General features: G+C 49.4%; 2 protein-coding genes across 3 annotated transcripts; one reads left to right on the top strand and one right to left on the bottom strand.

The window, feature by feature from the left end:
- Positions 1-831: 831 nt before the first annotated feature.
- LOC6598769 (neuropeptide SIFamide receptor) lies at positions 832-15,387 on the top strand. 2 transcript variants are annotated; one of them, XM_026993598.1, is made up of 6 exons: positions 832-1,015; positions 2,356-3,472; positions 3,555-3,621; positions 9,801-9,900; positions 13,707-14,345; positions 14,408-15,387. In XM_026993598.1, exons 2-6 carry the CDS (start codon positions 2,555-2,557, stop codon positions 15,147-15,149), a joined length of 2,466 nt encoding a protein of 821 aa, XP_026849399.1. In that variant the 5' UTR covers positions 832-1,015; positions 2,356-2,554; the 3' UTR covers positions 15,150-15,387. The 2 variants fall into 2 exon arrangements, with proteins under 2 accessions (XP_026849399.1, XP_002023911.1); XM_002023875.2 differs by lacking the exon at positions 832-1,015 and having other exon boundaries at positions 2,311-3,472.
- Positions 9,948-10,555, bottom strand: LOC6598770. Its single transcript, XM_002023876.2, has 3 exons — positions 10,498-10,555; positions 10,272-10,423; positions 9,948-10,199 (listed from the first exon to the last, which is right to left on the bottom strand). The coding sequence occupies exons 1-3, from the start codon at positions 10,507-10,509 to the stop codon at positions 10,058-10,060; spliced, it is 306 nt and encodes a 101-aa protein (XP_002023912.1). The 5' UTR covers positions 10,510-10,555; the 3' UTR covers positions 9,948-10,057.
- Positions 15,388-15,772: the final 385 nt, after the last annotated feature.

The raw sequence follows: 15,772 nt of genomic DNA, 5'->3' as shown, positions 1-15,772 counted from the left end.
ACAGCCACCGTAACAAAAGGAACAGCAGCATAATGGAGGCTACACGGAAATTGCGTATACGCCGTGTGCCCGCGCGTGTGTGTCTGCGCTGAGAGACATGAACAGAGCAATTGGGGGAGACCTCTTGTTGCTCTCTGTTTTGTTTCCTGTGCCTGAGCACAGCGACACGCAATACAATAGCCAACAGCGGGGAGGAAAAGTCAAATGGCATAATAAACGTATTTATGAAAAGGCAGCATCAACATGTTTTCCTTTCATCTCGGCCCGAAATGAACAAGGGTCCGGGTCCGGGTACGGGTACGAGGCTCGGGTCTGGGCTGATTTTGTGTGTGAAAGTGTTTTAGACGGGAATCCGCCTTACGCCCACCGCAGCTTCCCTGAGACTCGGTCTCCCTGACATTTCGCCATTTAACCTTGCATGTTGCCAAATGTGGTCCTTCAGTTTTAAGCCTACAAAGTTGTATGCTAAGCCTGTGCGAAGCTCCGAAAAGGACAGGAAAAAGCATAAACATATAGGAGAGGCGAGGCTCTGTCATTGCATTTGAGGGACGTTGGTGCGCCGCTCACGGAGTGTTCGGGTGTATGTGCCCGAGTACATAGGCGACAAGGACGATTGAGCGAATGAGCGATGCGATGCGATGCGATGCGATGTGGGGGGGATGGGGCCGAGGAAGGAGACCCACTCTCCCGAATCGAGCTCGACACTGCTGTGGAGGGTAACGGTAACTGGCGGCGGGTGCGGTTTGGCAACAGGGACCTACATTCAGTCGTCGTCGGGCCATCGTCGTCGTCGGCTCCCACTATCGTGCTCCGAGCGTGTCTGTGTCCATGTCTGTCGTGAGGCCAGATAGCCTGAAAAACGAGCTGCCCGTGCTGCGTTGGCCGCAGTCCTCATTCAGACGCGAATCCGTTAACATCGCGGTCGCCGAAGGGCACACAACATCATCTATCGGCACGGCGACCAGCACATGGCCGTCCATGGAACGCAACACGGAACCAACCGAACCGACCACGCGTAGTGTTAACCTTTCAATATTTTTTCCGTTGAATCGTTTTTTGTTTCTGTTTCTGTTTCTGTTTGCTTTTGTGTGGGCGCTGTGCGGAGGTGTCATCGCCATCCCTTCAGTGTGGGAGTTGTAAACTTTTAGCATCATTATGCTGCACTCGCTCTGCCTTTTCTGCTCTGTGTGCAGTTTTTAGCACTGACATTTTAATTAGTCGTGCTGTTGACGCTTGGTCAAACGCCCCATTGGGCCCTTGGGCATGGACCATCAGCTTTCTGCTTTCTCCACTGAATAGCGCTGAAATTGACTAGACCACGGGGCACGGCATGTAAGCACAATTAGGTTTGAAGCGCTTTCACGCTCACTCTGTCGCAGCCAGAATAAACGGCCGAATCCAAAATGGATTGGATCGGCAGCGGAATACGACACCAGCTCCAGCTGAGAGCGGCTGGGGACAGTTTGAATTGTGTGCTAAGGGGTCTTTAGTCGCCAGTTTGTCTGCCATCGGCTCCCGTGGATAACGCCACTCCCCCCATGGGCGAAGAGGCAACAAAAGAATTCCTTGGCTTGTGGCGATTGTTTCAATGCTTACTGGCAATTTTTTGGCACTCAATCGAAGTGCCTCCTGCGCTTGGCAGTTGTGCTTAATGGAATTTTTATATGGTGCCATTGAGTTACTCGATGGTTCGTTTTGTCGATGTTTGTTCGGCTTTTTTGAGGTCAAAGTGCAAGCTCGCCTTGCCTTTTTCAATTGTGCCCAAAAACAGAGCGGAGCGGAGCAGAGCGGAGCGACAAGAGCAGCGAACAATAAGAGAAATGGCACTAAAATTAATTAACCACGCGCATGTGTTGGAGATGGTATATGGCCATGTCCCTGAGCCCAGCCTCACGGTTTGGCTGCACCGCCCCGCGTTCAATGCTACCAATCCAACCATTTATCCAAGCCTCCAACATTTGGCCTTATCTGAAATATGCACACGAGGCCTTGAGCCGCCGACTTTTTCGTAATGCCATCCAAGGCAACGTCAACCAGCTGACGAACGACCCAGAGACCAGACCAGACCAGACCAGACCGACCGACTGCCCGACCCGACCGATTCGCTCCGCATCCCAAACGGCAACAAACTGTTGTAGGTTGTATGTAGGTGCTGCCAGCCAATGGCTTCTCCAAAGCACATCCAACCTTGGGGGGCGCGAGTGGCGAAAATTGCATTTGTTGTGCAACGACAGCGACAACTACAAAAGGCAACTCACACACACACACACACACACACACAAACACTGTGGCACATATGTATGTATGTAGGAGTCGCATGTTAATTATATATTTTTGTTTTTTTAATCTGTAAAGCCACGAAATATCCTGCATATCCTACAACTGAATGTTTTTCAAAGCCAACGAAATGCCAAGTGACGATGCCATTTTTATAGACTTTTTCTAAATCAAAAGAAACTACTGCGAGTACAGATACCAATAAAATAGAGAGATTACCAGCGACGGTCGAGGCGCCACTTAAAGTGCCTGCTAGCTTATCCAAGACGGCCTGGCGATGGCAGTGAACGGGAGGATTCGCAAGCGCAAGCATAAAAGCCATCCAAGTGGCGACACTCCGACTCCGACGACAGCCACTAGCATAACCGCGGCGGCAGCCACCAGAGCCCCCAGAGCCACCACAGCAGCCATAGCCCCTTCAGCGCCAGGCAGGCCCTGGCCCATGGTGGAGCACAGCGAAACAGTCGAGGAAGCCGCCGCCTTCGCTGGGGACTATAATAATTTCACGCATAATTTCGTCGATTTGCAGAACCTCTTGAATTTCAATGATTTGCTGAGCACCAGCAATAGCAGCAGCAGCAGCAGCAGCAGCGGCCCAAGCAATGGGATCGGGAATGCCAGTGACAATGGAAATAGAAACTCTGTGGCCAGCATCAGCAGCTCCTCGAGCGGATCGAGTACCATTAAATTGAGTAACGGCGCCATTATGGACACTCTTTTGGGGACCGTTTTGACCACGGCCACGGCTACGGTGGCGCCTGCCGCCAGCTCTTTGTTAGCCACGATTGCAGCCACTACCACGACAACAGCATCGGTGGCGGCATCCTCGTCGGCCCTGGCCATCGCGGGCAGTCAGCAGGTGGTGTCCTTGTCGGGCCTGGCCATTGCCGAGGCCACCTCATCCACCTATTATGCCAACTTGCTGAACATGTCGCCGGCCACCACCAGCCTGATCGCGGCAGTGGCGGCCACCAAGTCCTACAACGACAGTTCCATGCGCTGGGAGCAGTTCGACGGAAACGTGGACTTCGGCTTCGATCCGCTCTACCGCCATTCGCTGGCCATGTCCATTGTCTACTGCGTGGCGTATATCGTGGTGTTCCTGGTGGGGCTCATTGGCAACAGCTTCGTGATTGCCGTCGTCCTGCGGGCGCCTCGTATGCGGACGGTGACAAACTACTTCATTGTGAATCTGGTATGTGCGCTCCTAAATCTTACGGATGAACCCCATTAATTTTGAACTTAAATTTCCATTCCATTCCGCTTCCCGATTCCAGGCCATTGCGGACATCCTTGTTATTGTCTTCTGCCTGCCAGCCACTCTTATTGGCAACATCTTTGTGCGTAAGTATCTGCTTAATTCCGTAAGGCTCTGGGATTTATTTGCCGCTGGGGGCCACATTAACGCCGTGCGGGATGATGCGTGGGGCTTCTTTCCGACTGTTTTTTCCTTTGGTTCTGCATATTAGCTGGATTTATGGGCTGCAATTAATCGCCGCTTAGAAAAAGCTTCGCCAAACGACACGGCCGAAATTTGTTGGCACCACCCTGGCTGCGTGTTCACGTGGCGTATGCGTAATGTGCCAGCTACAGATACGGGCACAAAAACAAATGTAATGGTCCTGGTCATTAGAGCTAATGTTGGCATAAATGCCTCAGGAAATTAAGCTCGTTTTCCTGCAGCAGTGGTGCAAGCAGTTTTGCGTTGCAGTCATTACCATTCCTTTTTATATTGGAATTTATTTACTCTGCGTCATTACCATTCCTTTTTATATTGGAATTTATTTACTCTGCGTAGACACATTTGGTTTTCGTTTCCCCTTTTAATTGGGAATCGAACAGTTTGCGAGGATTTATGTAGGAAACTCTTGCAGTTTCCAATTTCAAAACACCATTAAAGAAAGATAATTGGGTGGAATGGAGTGTGGCCTTGAAATCCATTAAATTTTAGCATCGAAAATTGAGTAAAGTTAAAATTCAATTATAAAAGAATGCATTTAGTAAATTGCATTCCATTCCTGAAACTTCTAGGGAAAGAAAACAAAATGAAAACATGTACATTTCATCGAATGTCGCCCCGGATAATTCATTCCGTATTTAGTCTGTCCGAAATGTTTCAAATCTTTTAAGCAATGTAAATGAGTCTGTGACATCAGAGAAATCCCTGCCCGGGATGGTGCCACTCAATTAAATTAATTTTCCGGGTGCTAGAACACCGCACCACACACCACTCCCTGTCCCAGCCCGGAGTCCTTCGTGGAACTGACAATTCGCCAATGTCCAATGTCCAAGGTACAAGTGTATATTTAATTAAAGGCCAATCCAATTCGAAATCCCAGCGAAGGCACGACGGCCCACAAACGACCCAATAAACGAGGTTGCGCATAATTGTATGCTTTAATTTAAATAAATTTTGCCTGACATGCCTATCTATCTATCTGTGTCGTATCCTACACCCTCTCCGTAACTGTCTTTCCTTCCTCCATGTACACCGTGCTCTTCTCCCCCTTGCGCCTTAGACTCGGGCGGTAAGCTGTCTTCTAAATTGATTGTCGTAGAGCTGTTCGAGCAGGTGCCCAGAGTACAGAGTACAGCGTACAGCGTATGGGTCTATGTCTATGCAAATCGCCGTCGACATGGAAAAATGATCGAAATCCTTGAGAAATCAAATTCCGATTGTAATGCACGCCATGTCAGGGCAGCCGGGGCAGCCAGGGAACCAAAACCAGACCAAGGGCCGCAGTTCCATCTTCTATTGGAGCCGATGGCTGCCCCAACAGCAGTAGTCCGCCTGCCCACGGCCAGCTAGGCTCACGGATTGCCCCAAGTGTTGCCAATTAAGTAGTGGGCTCTTGGCCCACCAAGACGGGGCTGTGTGTGGAGGCTCTCTTGTTGCTATACCTAAACTCCAAGAAACGGCATTGCACTCGGCCAACGTTCTCCCCCGCCCAACAAGTGGGTCGGCCAGAGTGGGGGCGTAGTAAACGAAGTCGGCCGAATGCGAACACCAGGAAAAACGAATGAAGAGCGAGTGGCTGGGCAGGAAAAAGTGAATGAGTTTTCCTCAGCCTGCATTGTGGGCTGCGTGTCTGTGTGCGTTTGTCTCTGTGTTTGTGTGCCTCTGCGCACTCTCTCCGCTGTCTCTCGGGCGCTCTCACTCTCTATGTACTCGCACTCGGCTCTGTGTGTGTATGGGTGTGTGCATGGCTGGTTGTTGCTGTTTTGCGGGGTGGCCCAAAGGATCATCGACACAAAACTGACCTAATTTCACAAATTCAAGCTAGGCGCAGGGCTGGCGCTGCCACGGGCCGACCGCTCTTAGTGGGTCACTGTGGGTGGCCCTCGCCTCCCCTCCGCTCCCCTCCCCCCGCCTTGCCTTGCCTCTCCGTTATGGCCTGACTTGGGCGGCTCAGCTGGTGAGGCCTAAGCAAAAGCAGCAGTCACAACAGCAAACACAAATTGCAGCCCTTGCGCTGGCATTTCGACTTGTGTGGGGCTGATGATGGGTCTGTGGGGAGGATATTTTTTGGGTGCTCTCCGTGCTCCGGCTGGGGGTGGTCCCCAAACATTCCAATTCGCTTTCGACAAGCCGATGAAAGACGTTTACATCGAAGGCGAGTTCAAAGCTGCGCCAACAAAGGATGGGTTGGTGTGGGAGTTGGAGCTGGAAGCTCTGTACTGTACTTTTCTGTACTGTAGGTGCTGGAGTCTCGGATGTTTGGCATATTTGCACATCGAACATTGCACGTTGCTGATTGATGTTCTTACACACACACACACACACACCCCGACTCGTGGCAAGGATGGGCTCCACCACCCCGCCATCAAAGTGAATTATATGAAATCAAAATGCAACCGTCAAAGCCGATGCCGAGTACGACGCGGACGGCGACGGCGACGGCGACGCGAGCGATGGCCATCGCCGCAGGCAGCGCCATTATCTAAGCACACCTTCAAGCCTCAGAACTGCAGTGGAAGGTTGTTTGCATTCAAGGCTCTTTGCGGCTGGATGAATTGACCTAAATATTTCGCTTGGCAAACCTGATAGTCAGGGTTATCCACACACACACACACACACACACATACACCCCAAGCGTATCTGTGTGTGAGTGTGTGTGTGTGCTTGTTGGTACCTGCACGGGGTTGGGCCTGTACTGGTTGGAGGCTTGAGGGTTGAGGGTTGGTTCGTTTGAGTTGGGGGTTCGGAATGTGTGGCGGTTGGGGCCCTTATTTATGTGTGCTTCGAAATCCAATAAAATGCGAAATGAATTGATTTCCTAGCCGCGCGCAGTGCCCCCCCAAAGGAGCCATCCGCCTTGAGACGAAGGATATCCTTGCATTGCTCAGCAGCGACTGTTGTCCTAAATGGGGCTTTATGGCCATTGTTGTGCCATCTTATCAATGCGAAATCGTTGTCATTAAGTCCTTTGTGGATCCGCATCACGTTCCCTATTTTAAGTCACGTTGCCCTGCCCGTTTGTTCATTAAATTGGCAGCGTGATTTGTGCCAGACGCTGCGGCGGCGTATGCATAACGAAAGACGCTGCTGATGAAGTCATTTTTCAGCACTTTGCGCCGCATGATTGTATTTTAATTTAGTCGCTACGTGCTGGATGGCAACAAACGGCAGCCACAGCCACACGCCGGCTTCGCATACCCAGATCTCACCTCCATATACCACTCTTCGCTGTGCAGCCTGGCGCCCTTCCTGCGGTATTCAATTTGCCATCGTGTTGTTACAGCAGTCGCCGCAGGACGTGACGCTCAAGTGATAATCATAACAATAACGCATTTGTCTGAAGTGTTATGCCTTTTCCATGGCCATTCCACGCCCATACCAATCGAACCCACGGCCCGAGTCTCAATCCCCTGACCCGTTGGCGGATTTGTTACGCCTGATTATTTCATTAACTTTATGACCTTACCCTGGAAACAAAATCCAAGCCCCCGGAGACAATGCAAAGAAAAATCCAATCCACTTTGCCTATGCGTAACGACAAAAGAAAAGTTTTCCAGCAAAGGGACCAAAAACTAAAAGGCTTAGGCAGGGCGCGCTTGACATTTTCCAGGGCCCCGAGCACGACCTCACCGCCACCGCAGCACAATTGAAGGCTGCTGATAAGCTCAAGTATCGATTGGTATTATCTCCTCTCCTGTAGTTGATCAATATTGAGCACCAGCTTATGCTTAACAAATGGAGACGCTGCTGCTGCGGCGTCTGCAGGCCATATGTTGCCCTGTCAAGGCACACTCGGCGCAGACACTCATTCCTCTTACCTTGACAGTACGCACCGCGGCTTTCGACTTAAGAAGCTGCTTGTTTACCCTTCAGAGCCCAATTATTTGGCTTCACTTCAGGCCAAAAATGATTGTTTAGGGAACATTGAGCTTCAAGGTCCGACCCTCACGCGAGTCGATTCGTGTTATTTCTGACGTTTACACAACAAATTAATGGAGGAGAGGGAGGGACAAGGCAAAAGGTCCTTTAATTCTATATTGTTTTCATGTACCTTTTGTACTGTTACACCTTTCACTAGCTTCCATTGTTGCTTGTTTGCCTACAGATACACAAAATCCATATCTATAAATACACATGCAGAAAATATAATTTCGTAAATTTATTTATAGACAGTTTTTAGTTTTTTTGTATGGAAAGATTTAAATAATTTGCTGAATATTTTTGTATATACATTCAGCACAACTCCCATGAAGTTTGGAGCCATACGTATATCGTACAATTGTTGACTTTGGGCACCCCTGTGTTTCTTTGGGATTATAAAAGACAGCTTTGAATAATTTGAATATGGCTTTACTTTGTTTGTATACTTAGTAGTTGTGAGGACTGTTGAAAACTTTAATCCAAAAAAAATCAAACAAGTCACGTTTGCATTCCTTAATTAAATGGCAAACTAAACGCTTTAAGAGAATTTAAATTTAGAGAAAGAAAGTAATCTGTTTAACCATTCACATGATTGAATTTGTTGGAGCACTTCCGAACTGAATCTGAATTTGAATTTGAATTTAAATTCTTGCTTAAACAACTTTCTGGCAAACAAGTTTGGCCAGGCAGACAGCCATATATCAAAGTTTACCCTTATCAGCATATAATATCAAATAAGTAGCCGAATACACTCGCATTAATAGCTTCGGTTTCAGTCTGTTGCACTTGCAACAGGAGAGGTTTGCCTCTTGTTCAACGCAAGCAATTTCAAATCGAAAGATTCGAAAGAATAAACCCGAAAAGAAAACCCATTTGAGCTGCTGTCTCCTCGTGTACATTCGGTTGATTGTTTGTCAGTCCGCCCGTCCATCTGTGTCCGATTTTCATGTCCTGCACACGCACACATGATCCTGCCCAGAACCTGTCCATTCGACTCTCAAGCCAATGAACAGAAGTTCATAGCCACAAAGCCAAATAATATTTATATTTTTATGTGCCAAATCATATTAAATTCGGCTTTTATTGGGCTGCTGTGAGCGCGGGCGTACGGGCGTACGGTGCGTATACGTATGCATAATAAAAAGCGACAAGAAATCGAGATAAGACAGGCGAGCGAGACAGGAAATTAGAAGCCCGCAAAAGCACAGCCCCTGACGGCGTTAAGGTTGAGAAGGCGTCTCCTGCGCCGAGCATTGAACCCCACGGTGCGGATCATAGGGGCAGGGGGACGTCCTGACACTTCGCCTCGTGCTAATGATGTGTGGGGCTCTTGTTGGTTAATTGCCATTCGATCTGTCATGCTCGGGGCGCTGTTCGACTGTCATCAACCTTGACAAAGTTTGCCGCAGGTCCTGCCATCGCTGGTACTAGTACTGGTCCTGGTGCTGGTGCTGGTGCCCTACCATGCCCCCGGCCATGTGTGTGTTTTATAACCTTTTGTGTCTGAGTGAGTTATTCCTTTTAGCATAAAATTCATAACGCACAACTATGCGATTGCTATGTGGGAGACCGCCATGTCACGAGGACGCGTCGCGTACCAGTCTCGTGTCTTCCATCAAATAGAATAAAAGGAATACAAATTAACTTAGGCAAGTGCGGTCTGGTCTGGTCTGGTCGTGGTCCTAGTCCTGGTCGTAGTCGTGGCTCTTGTCCTGATTGTGGTCCTGGTTGTGGCTGGGCAAACAATAGTCCCGTTCCCCGTCATCACTCAGTGGCCTGGCCGCCTGCCTCCGCCTCTGCCGCTGCCGCTGCCTGGTCGCAATCTGAGACTTGTCACCAAATTATGAATGATATGCAGCACATAAATCTCAGTCAGCAAACAACGGCGGCGACGTGGGCGGCCTGCGATGCCAAAGAAGCATTGAACGTTAACCATAGGACCAGAGATAGGACAACCAGGACAACGACTACGACAACAATGCACAGTAGAGTACAGGACAGAAGAGGACAGCACAGGGCGATGTGACCGAAAGTTACTCAGCATAATTTGTACACTGTTTATGGCCAATATTTACCCGCTCTCTACCTTCTCTACTCTTCTGTTCTGTTCTGCTCTGTTCTAACCATTATTTGTATTTTTCAGCCTGGATGCTCGGATGGCTGATGTGCAAGTTTGTGCCCTACATACAGGGTGTCTCGGTGGCGGCATCGGTTTACAGTTTAATTGCCGTGTCCCTCGACAGGTAAGTGCAACGTGAAACGTTGATAACGTTGAAAACACTCTCTTCAATTACGTGGCTATGAACTTTTATTGGGGGATAATCTTGGATGTTGGTTGGGGCTTCGATTGGATGGGCGGAGGGGAGGGGACGGTCAGGGGTCAGGGTGCAGTTTGTGCACTTAGTGATGCACGACCAGGGCGGGGGCGGCGTGGTGCACGGGCACTAGGGGCACCACCGGCTTAACGGCATGAACAGCCACCACAGGCCTGGCAACAATCGGGGTGACGACCTTGACGGGTGCCGGATGGTGCACGACGTGTCTGTTCGAAGAGCGTGGAGGCAGTTAGGGCGATAAGCAGATTGAAAATTAATTGCGTCCTGCTCAAACTTACGAGTGCACCGAGTGGGCGCCATGATGGATGATGGGACTGTGATGCACCACAGCGGGATGCGCCACAACGGGGTGCGCCACAACGGGATGCACGGCTACCACTCCGGGATGGGCGTAGACCTGGGCGGCGGCGAGGGCGGTGAGGACAAACAGCTGTTCGGATTCGAAGCGGGTTCAAAGGTCACAGATTAGCTGTTGCAGTAGCACGAGATCCGACAGATACTCACAACTTTGAACATTTTGTTGGCTGTTTTGCACGGTAGTTAGATAGGAGTTGGATTAAAGATTGGCAGCTTGCAACTGGTGACAAATGCAACACCGAGCGTGGCTTTTATAGGAACACCCGGCCGATCCGAAAGTGAGTGCCGGCTCGACGCTCAATGCAAGCAGCTGCTGGTTGCTGTTGCTGTTGCACCTCGGGAAAACTGGTCAGGCAGCCAGACAGTCAGACAGTTGGACAGTCGGCAGTCTGTGGGTCGCTCGCTCGTCTCAAGATCAAGTTCATCATAGTTTGCCTTGTCCGTATTAGGCAGTGCTGCGATACTCAAATTCATGTTTTTTGTTTTTTTTTTTCGCTACGAGAACGCCTTAGAATGTTGTTTTCGGTTCGCCTTGTCGGACTGATTCTAATGATTCTTTGATGAGCTGCCGCCAGGAATCGAAATGTCAGCCCTGGGCTTCCTGCCTCCATAAACGTCCCGTGACAAATGCTGAGGAGATATCTTGATGCCCATAAAGTCAGAGATGTGGCGGCCAGCTGATTTATCAAATGATACTAAAACGTTTTGACGTGTGCCAGTCATAACCCCAAGGACAATAAGAGACGCCAAGTGCCCGTCGCTTTATGTGCACTTTCATTTATATCAATTTCCAACGACCGCATCAACCAGAATCGGAATCAGAGCCAGAGCCAGAGCAGGAGCCCTGGGGGAGACGAGACCCACAGCTTCTTTTTCTATTCTTCTTCTGCTTATGTTTTGGTCGGACAACCACAACAGTACATCATTCGATCATTTGGTCAGGCCCCCCAGAACAGGCCATGCGAAGTCCGGTTGGACTTGTCCGTGGCTGTCTATCCGTATCCTGCTGCTTTCTGTATGTCCATCCGCTGCTTTGTATTTTTACGAGCACTCGTAAACTGAATCGAAATTTAAGATTTATTATCTGTAACAAGAAACTTAAATCTCTTCTCAGCTGTCTTAGCCTCGGACTTAAGTGCTCAGTGTTTCCCATTGATGGGGAGTGCAGCGGATACGCACCCACCATATAGGACTTTTGTTCCCAAAAAGACAGCCCCGACTGGGCTTATCACTCGCCTCTTCTTATGCGAATGCCATTAAATTAGGGTCGTTAGTTTCAAGAGAGAGCGTATAAGGATCTGCCCCATCATCCACGCACACTGCATGTTTGAATTTATTCATAAAAGCCATATATCATAGTCATTCATTCGTATATAAACATAGCTGTGGCTTTATGGCAATGACAGTGACGGTGCGGGTCTTTTTGGGTCCGCCGTCTTTGTCCGTCTGTGTGTGTGGGTCTTTGGAAATGTCAGGAGTGCGTGGGAGCCATCGCCGGAAGAGCCAGGATACCCGTAATAACACCACGCAGGGCATGGGGCAGAAGTGGCAGCATGTAGCCAATTATTAAATTTGTAGCTGCTCGTAAGCTCCGCATATGAATATGCAAATTACTTGTACTTTCCAGTTGAGGGAAATTACCCCGCAGTCCCTTGAACCGCACGGCCCTGCGGGGTATTAATATCCAAGAAATTTGTATCATAATTCTGCCAGCGTCACCGCATCTTTCAGCACATCTATCACCACTTGGTCGGTAATCCCGCAGAGATTTGCAAATATTGTACTCAGCGAAATGAACGGGGGACAAATTAGCATGATTGTCGTAAGGGGATTATTAAATCCATGCAGAAATAAATGCAAATATTTAAAGTAGAACAGAACACAATATTTCAGGAATTATCTAAAAAGGAAATTATTTTGTATTGTATACTTAGGATAGTATTTATCAATCTCAATAGAAATATGTATAATTCGGAAGATCTTCAGAAGAGGTAATGAATGGTTTTATCCAATCCATGAAGAGAAAGCTTTAGTATATTGAAAAATATTCCGAAAGAAAGGGGAATATTTAGAGGAGAATCCCAGTCAATGGTATGGAACAATATTTCAGGACTTACACAGAAAGATCTTCTGTTATTATAACCGATAAGTGCATTCCCTCTGAAATCAGGAGGGCCATCGTCTGCTTATGTTTTTAATATCCCCTCTTGTAATCCACATAAAATATATCATTTCAATTGAGTCAATGAATTATTTAAAGTCAATCTAATATGATTCATTGCAAGCATATACTCGTATGAACTTCAAAATCCCTAGTTAATTTTTTCCGAATGCACGGCTTATCCCGAATATCTCAATTAGACCCTCATCTGATTTATGGCCTCTGGCAAATGGCATGGACAAATTATGCTAATGCAATTGCTTGGCTCCAATAAATAAACGCTATGACAATTTGATATTGGCTATTGCGGACAGCTCTGTCCCTCCTGCCCCAGCCACTTCTGATAGTCAGTCCAGTACTTTGTTTCGTTGGCTATTTTTAGTGCACAGAGAGAGAAGAGAACAAGATGCCGTTGGTGGCGGAGTAGTAGTGGCTGGAATGGAATTACCGTTGTGTTATCTGGCAAATATTTTGGCGGGCAGACGGGGCCCAGGCGACGACCCAAAAATAGAAGCACAATGCACGGCTCGAGGTGGGGGGACGGGATGCCCCTTAATTACATGGTTTTGGTCAGGCCCAGGGACTCCCCGGGCACCCAGACCCAGACCCAGACCCAGACTCGGACTAGACTAAAAGCAAGTCCTGTCTGCGACTATTGAACGGGCGCCACAATGATCACAATGAGCGGACTGCACTAAGCTAAATGAAAAACTCTGAACTCGTTCTCATTCTCGTTCCCGTGTCAGCGGCGTCCCTTGTCCTCTACCTCAGCTATCTGCGTCAGCCGCCTCACAGCTCTTATTCAAATTACAATTCATTATGGCAAGCAAAATAAAAAATGACACCCCTACCAGAATAGACTGGCGCTCGCATCCCTCCTGGCATTTCTCAAAGTGAGTGGCGGCGACTGAGAGTGAGAGTTCAATAGACGAGATTGGAAAGCGAATACTCAGCAGAAAAAGGCTTAGGGACGCGGCACACCAGGCAGCACCAGGCGGCATCCTGCGTGTGCAAATTAATCAGTGGGAGATATTTGCATGCCAAGCCTTGTTGAAACGGTGTCGTCATCGTCGCCTCGCCAGCTTGATGATTGCCATTATCCTTGACGGGCTTGACGTCTCCGCCTCCGCCTCCGCCTCCGTCAGCAACTGAAGCTGGAGCTGGTAAACATTCTTTGTGTGTGCACTCCTTGCAGGTTCATTGCCATCTGGTGGCCGCTGAAGCAGATGACAAAGCGACGTGCCCGCATCATGATAATCGGCATATGGGTAATCGCACTGGTGACCACCATACCCTGGCTGCTCTTCTTCGATCTTGTCCCGGCCGAGGAGGTGTTCTCCGATGCCCTCGTCTCGGCCTACACGCAGCCCCAGTACCTGTGCCAGGAGGTCTGGCCGCCCGGCACCGATGGCAACCTGTATTTCCTGCTGGCCAACCTGGTGGCCTGCTATCTGCTGCCCATGTCGCTGATAACGCTCTGCTATGTGCTCATCTGGATCAAGGTGTCCACGCGCTCGATACCAGGCGAATCCAAGGACGCCCAGATGGATCGCATGCAGCAGAAGAGCAAGGTCAAGGTCATCAAGATGCTGGTGGCGGTCGTCATCCTGTTTGTCCTGTCCTGGCTGCCACTCTACGTGATCTTTGCGCGCATCAAGTTCGGTTCGGACATATCGCAGGAGGAGTTCGAGGTGCTCAAGAAGGTGATGCCACTGGCCCAGTGGCTGGGCTCCTCCAACAGCTGCATCAACCCCATCCTCTACTCCGTGAACAAGAAGTACAGGCGGGGATTTGCGGCCATCATCAAGTCTCGCAGCTGTTGCGGCCGTCTCAGGTGGGCTCCCCTCTTGGCCCCTGCTGTTGTCTTCCTCCTAATGCTCCTCCGTATATTTGCAGATACTACGACAACGTGGCCATTGCCTCCTCCACCACTAGCACACGCAAGTCCTCGCACTACCACCAGAACAGCTCGCGGAAGAGTCCCAGCAGCAAGGGCAACGCCGTCTCCTATATCTACGAGCACAACTCCTTGCGGCGCCACAACATGATGCTGAAGCAGGACAGCAATCTGTCGCAGCAGATGCTGCTGAAGCAGGACTCGCACGGCTCCCGACAGTTCCTGATCAAGCAGGAGAGCTCCTGCAGCGACGCCTCCGGCATCCGGCGCCCGTTGTGCCAGCAGGACAGCAATGGCTCCAAGATCTCGCTCTCCAAGCAGGACTCGATTGTCTCCTACATGGAATCGCGTCGCGCTCCCGGTCTCGGCCTGAGCGACTCGCTGGCGGACAGAGACAGTGTCTCGATGGAGTCTCGTCGCGCCGGTGGAATAATGGTGAACGCCACGCCGGGATCACTGCTCGACAAGCGACAGAAGTTTGTGAAACAGGACTCGGTCATCTCGTTTGTGGATCAGCGACCAGAGCCGCGACGTCATCAGCTGGTAAAGCAGGACTCGGTCATTTCGTTCGCCGATCAGCGTCGTGGTCTGCTGCACAAGCAGGATTCCCTGAATCGAGCCAGTGATGCGCCCACTCATCATGTATCCATACTGAAAAAGACGGACTCGCAGCTAAGCTACGTGTCTTCTTCATCAGCATCAGCCGCTTCTCCGCGCCGCAGTGCGGATCTGTACGAGTAGGAAATTATTGATAACATTCTACCACTCTACCATCCGTTCCACGAAAACATCCTACGCATCGTACATACTTATATATGGACTAGCTACAACCACTTGCAGAACATTCTCGTACATACATATATATATTTATAGAAACTAGACAGACATTATTCCACAAATACTTGTCTCATTCCTATGGCAGCTACATACTATATAGATGATATGCTATGACGATCGAATCCTGGTATTTCTGACTTATTTACTGTCCCTTGCTAAATTACAGCCAGATGTCGCTTCAAATGAGGGACTAGTTTGCACAGAATGAGACTAACAGGCAGGCAGGCAGACAGACAGACAGACAGACGGACACGGCTCGATGGTCGGTGGGTATCTTCTATTATTACGAGTATAATGATTTTATGAACTGTGATAGAAGTTGGCAGTGCTGGTGAGGCTCTGAACTTGGCTGGAAAGTGCCGGACTTATCCGTCATGTCATCTTTGTCTTTGTCATCGCCGTCGTTTATGGGTAGCCAGATCTAGGAATAGGGAATGGGTATGGGTATGGACCAAATCGATAGGGGAAGAGTAATCTAATCAAAGATCGCTTAGTTAGACACAAGATAACACCACACCAAACCACAA

The sequence above is a fragment of the Drosophila persimilis genome, unplaced genomic scaffold (assembly GCF_003286085.1).
Source record: "Drosophila persimilis strain 14011-0111.01,24,50 unplaced genomic scaffold, DperRS2 tig00000000-arrow-pilon, whole genome shotgun sequence".
NCBI lineage: Eukaryota > Metazoa > Arthropoda > Insecta > Diptera > Drosophilidae > Drosophila > Drosophila persimilis.
This window is presented reverse-complemented; position numbering and strand designations above follow the sequence as displayed.

What these genes read in the sequence shown, in the direction of transcription:
- LOC6598770 (XM_002023876.2), bottom strand. An exon ending in GGCGCCCACTCGGTGCACTC is followed by an intron (nt 10,200 to 10,271) that starts GTAAGTTTGAGC and finishes CTCTTCGAACAG; the next exon opens with ACACGTCGTGCACCATCCGG.
- LOC6598769 (XM_026993598.1), top strand. Translation starts at nt 2,555, where the DNA reads ATGGCAGTGAACGGGAGGATTCGCAAGCGCAAGCATAAAAGCCATCCA. An exon ending in TATTGGCAACATCTTTGTGC is followed by an intron (nt 3,622 to 9,800) that starts GTAAGTATCTGC and finishes TGTATTTTTCAG; the next exon opens with CCTGGATGCTCGGATGGCTG. An exon ending in AGCTGTTGCGGCCGTCTCAG is followed by an intron (nt 14,346 to 14,407) that starts GTGGGCTCCCCT and finishes GTATATTTGCAG; the next exon opens with ATACTACGACAACGTGGCCA.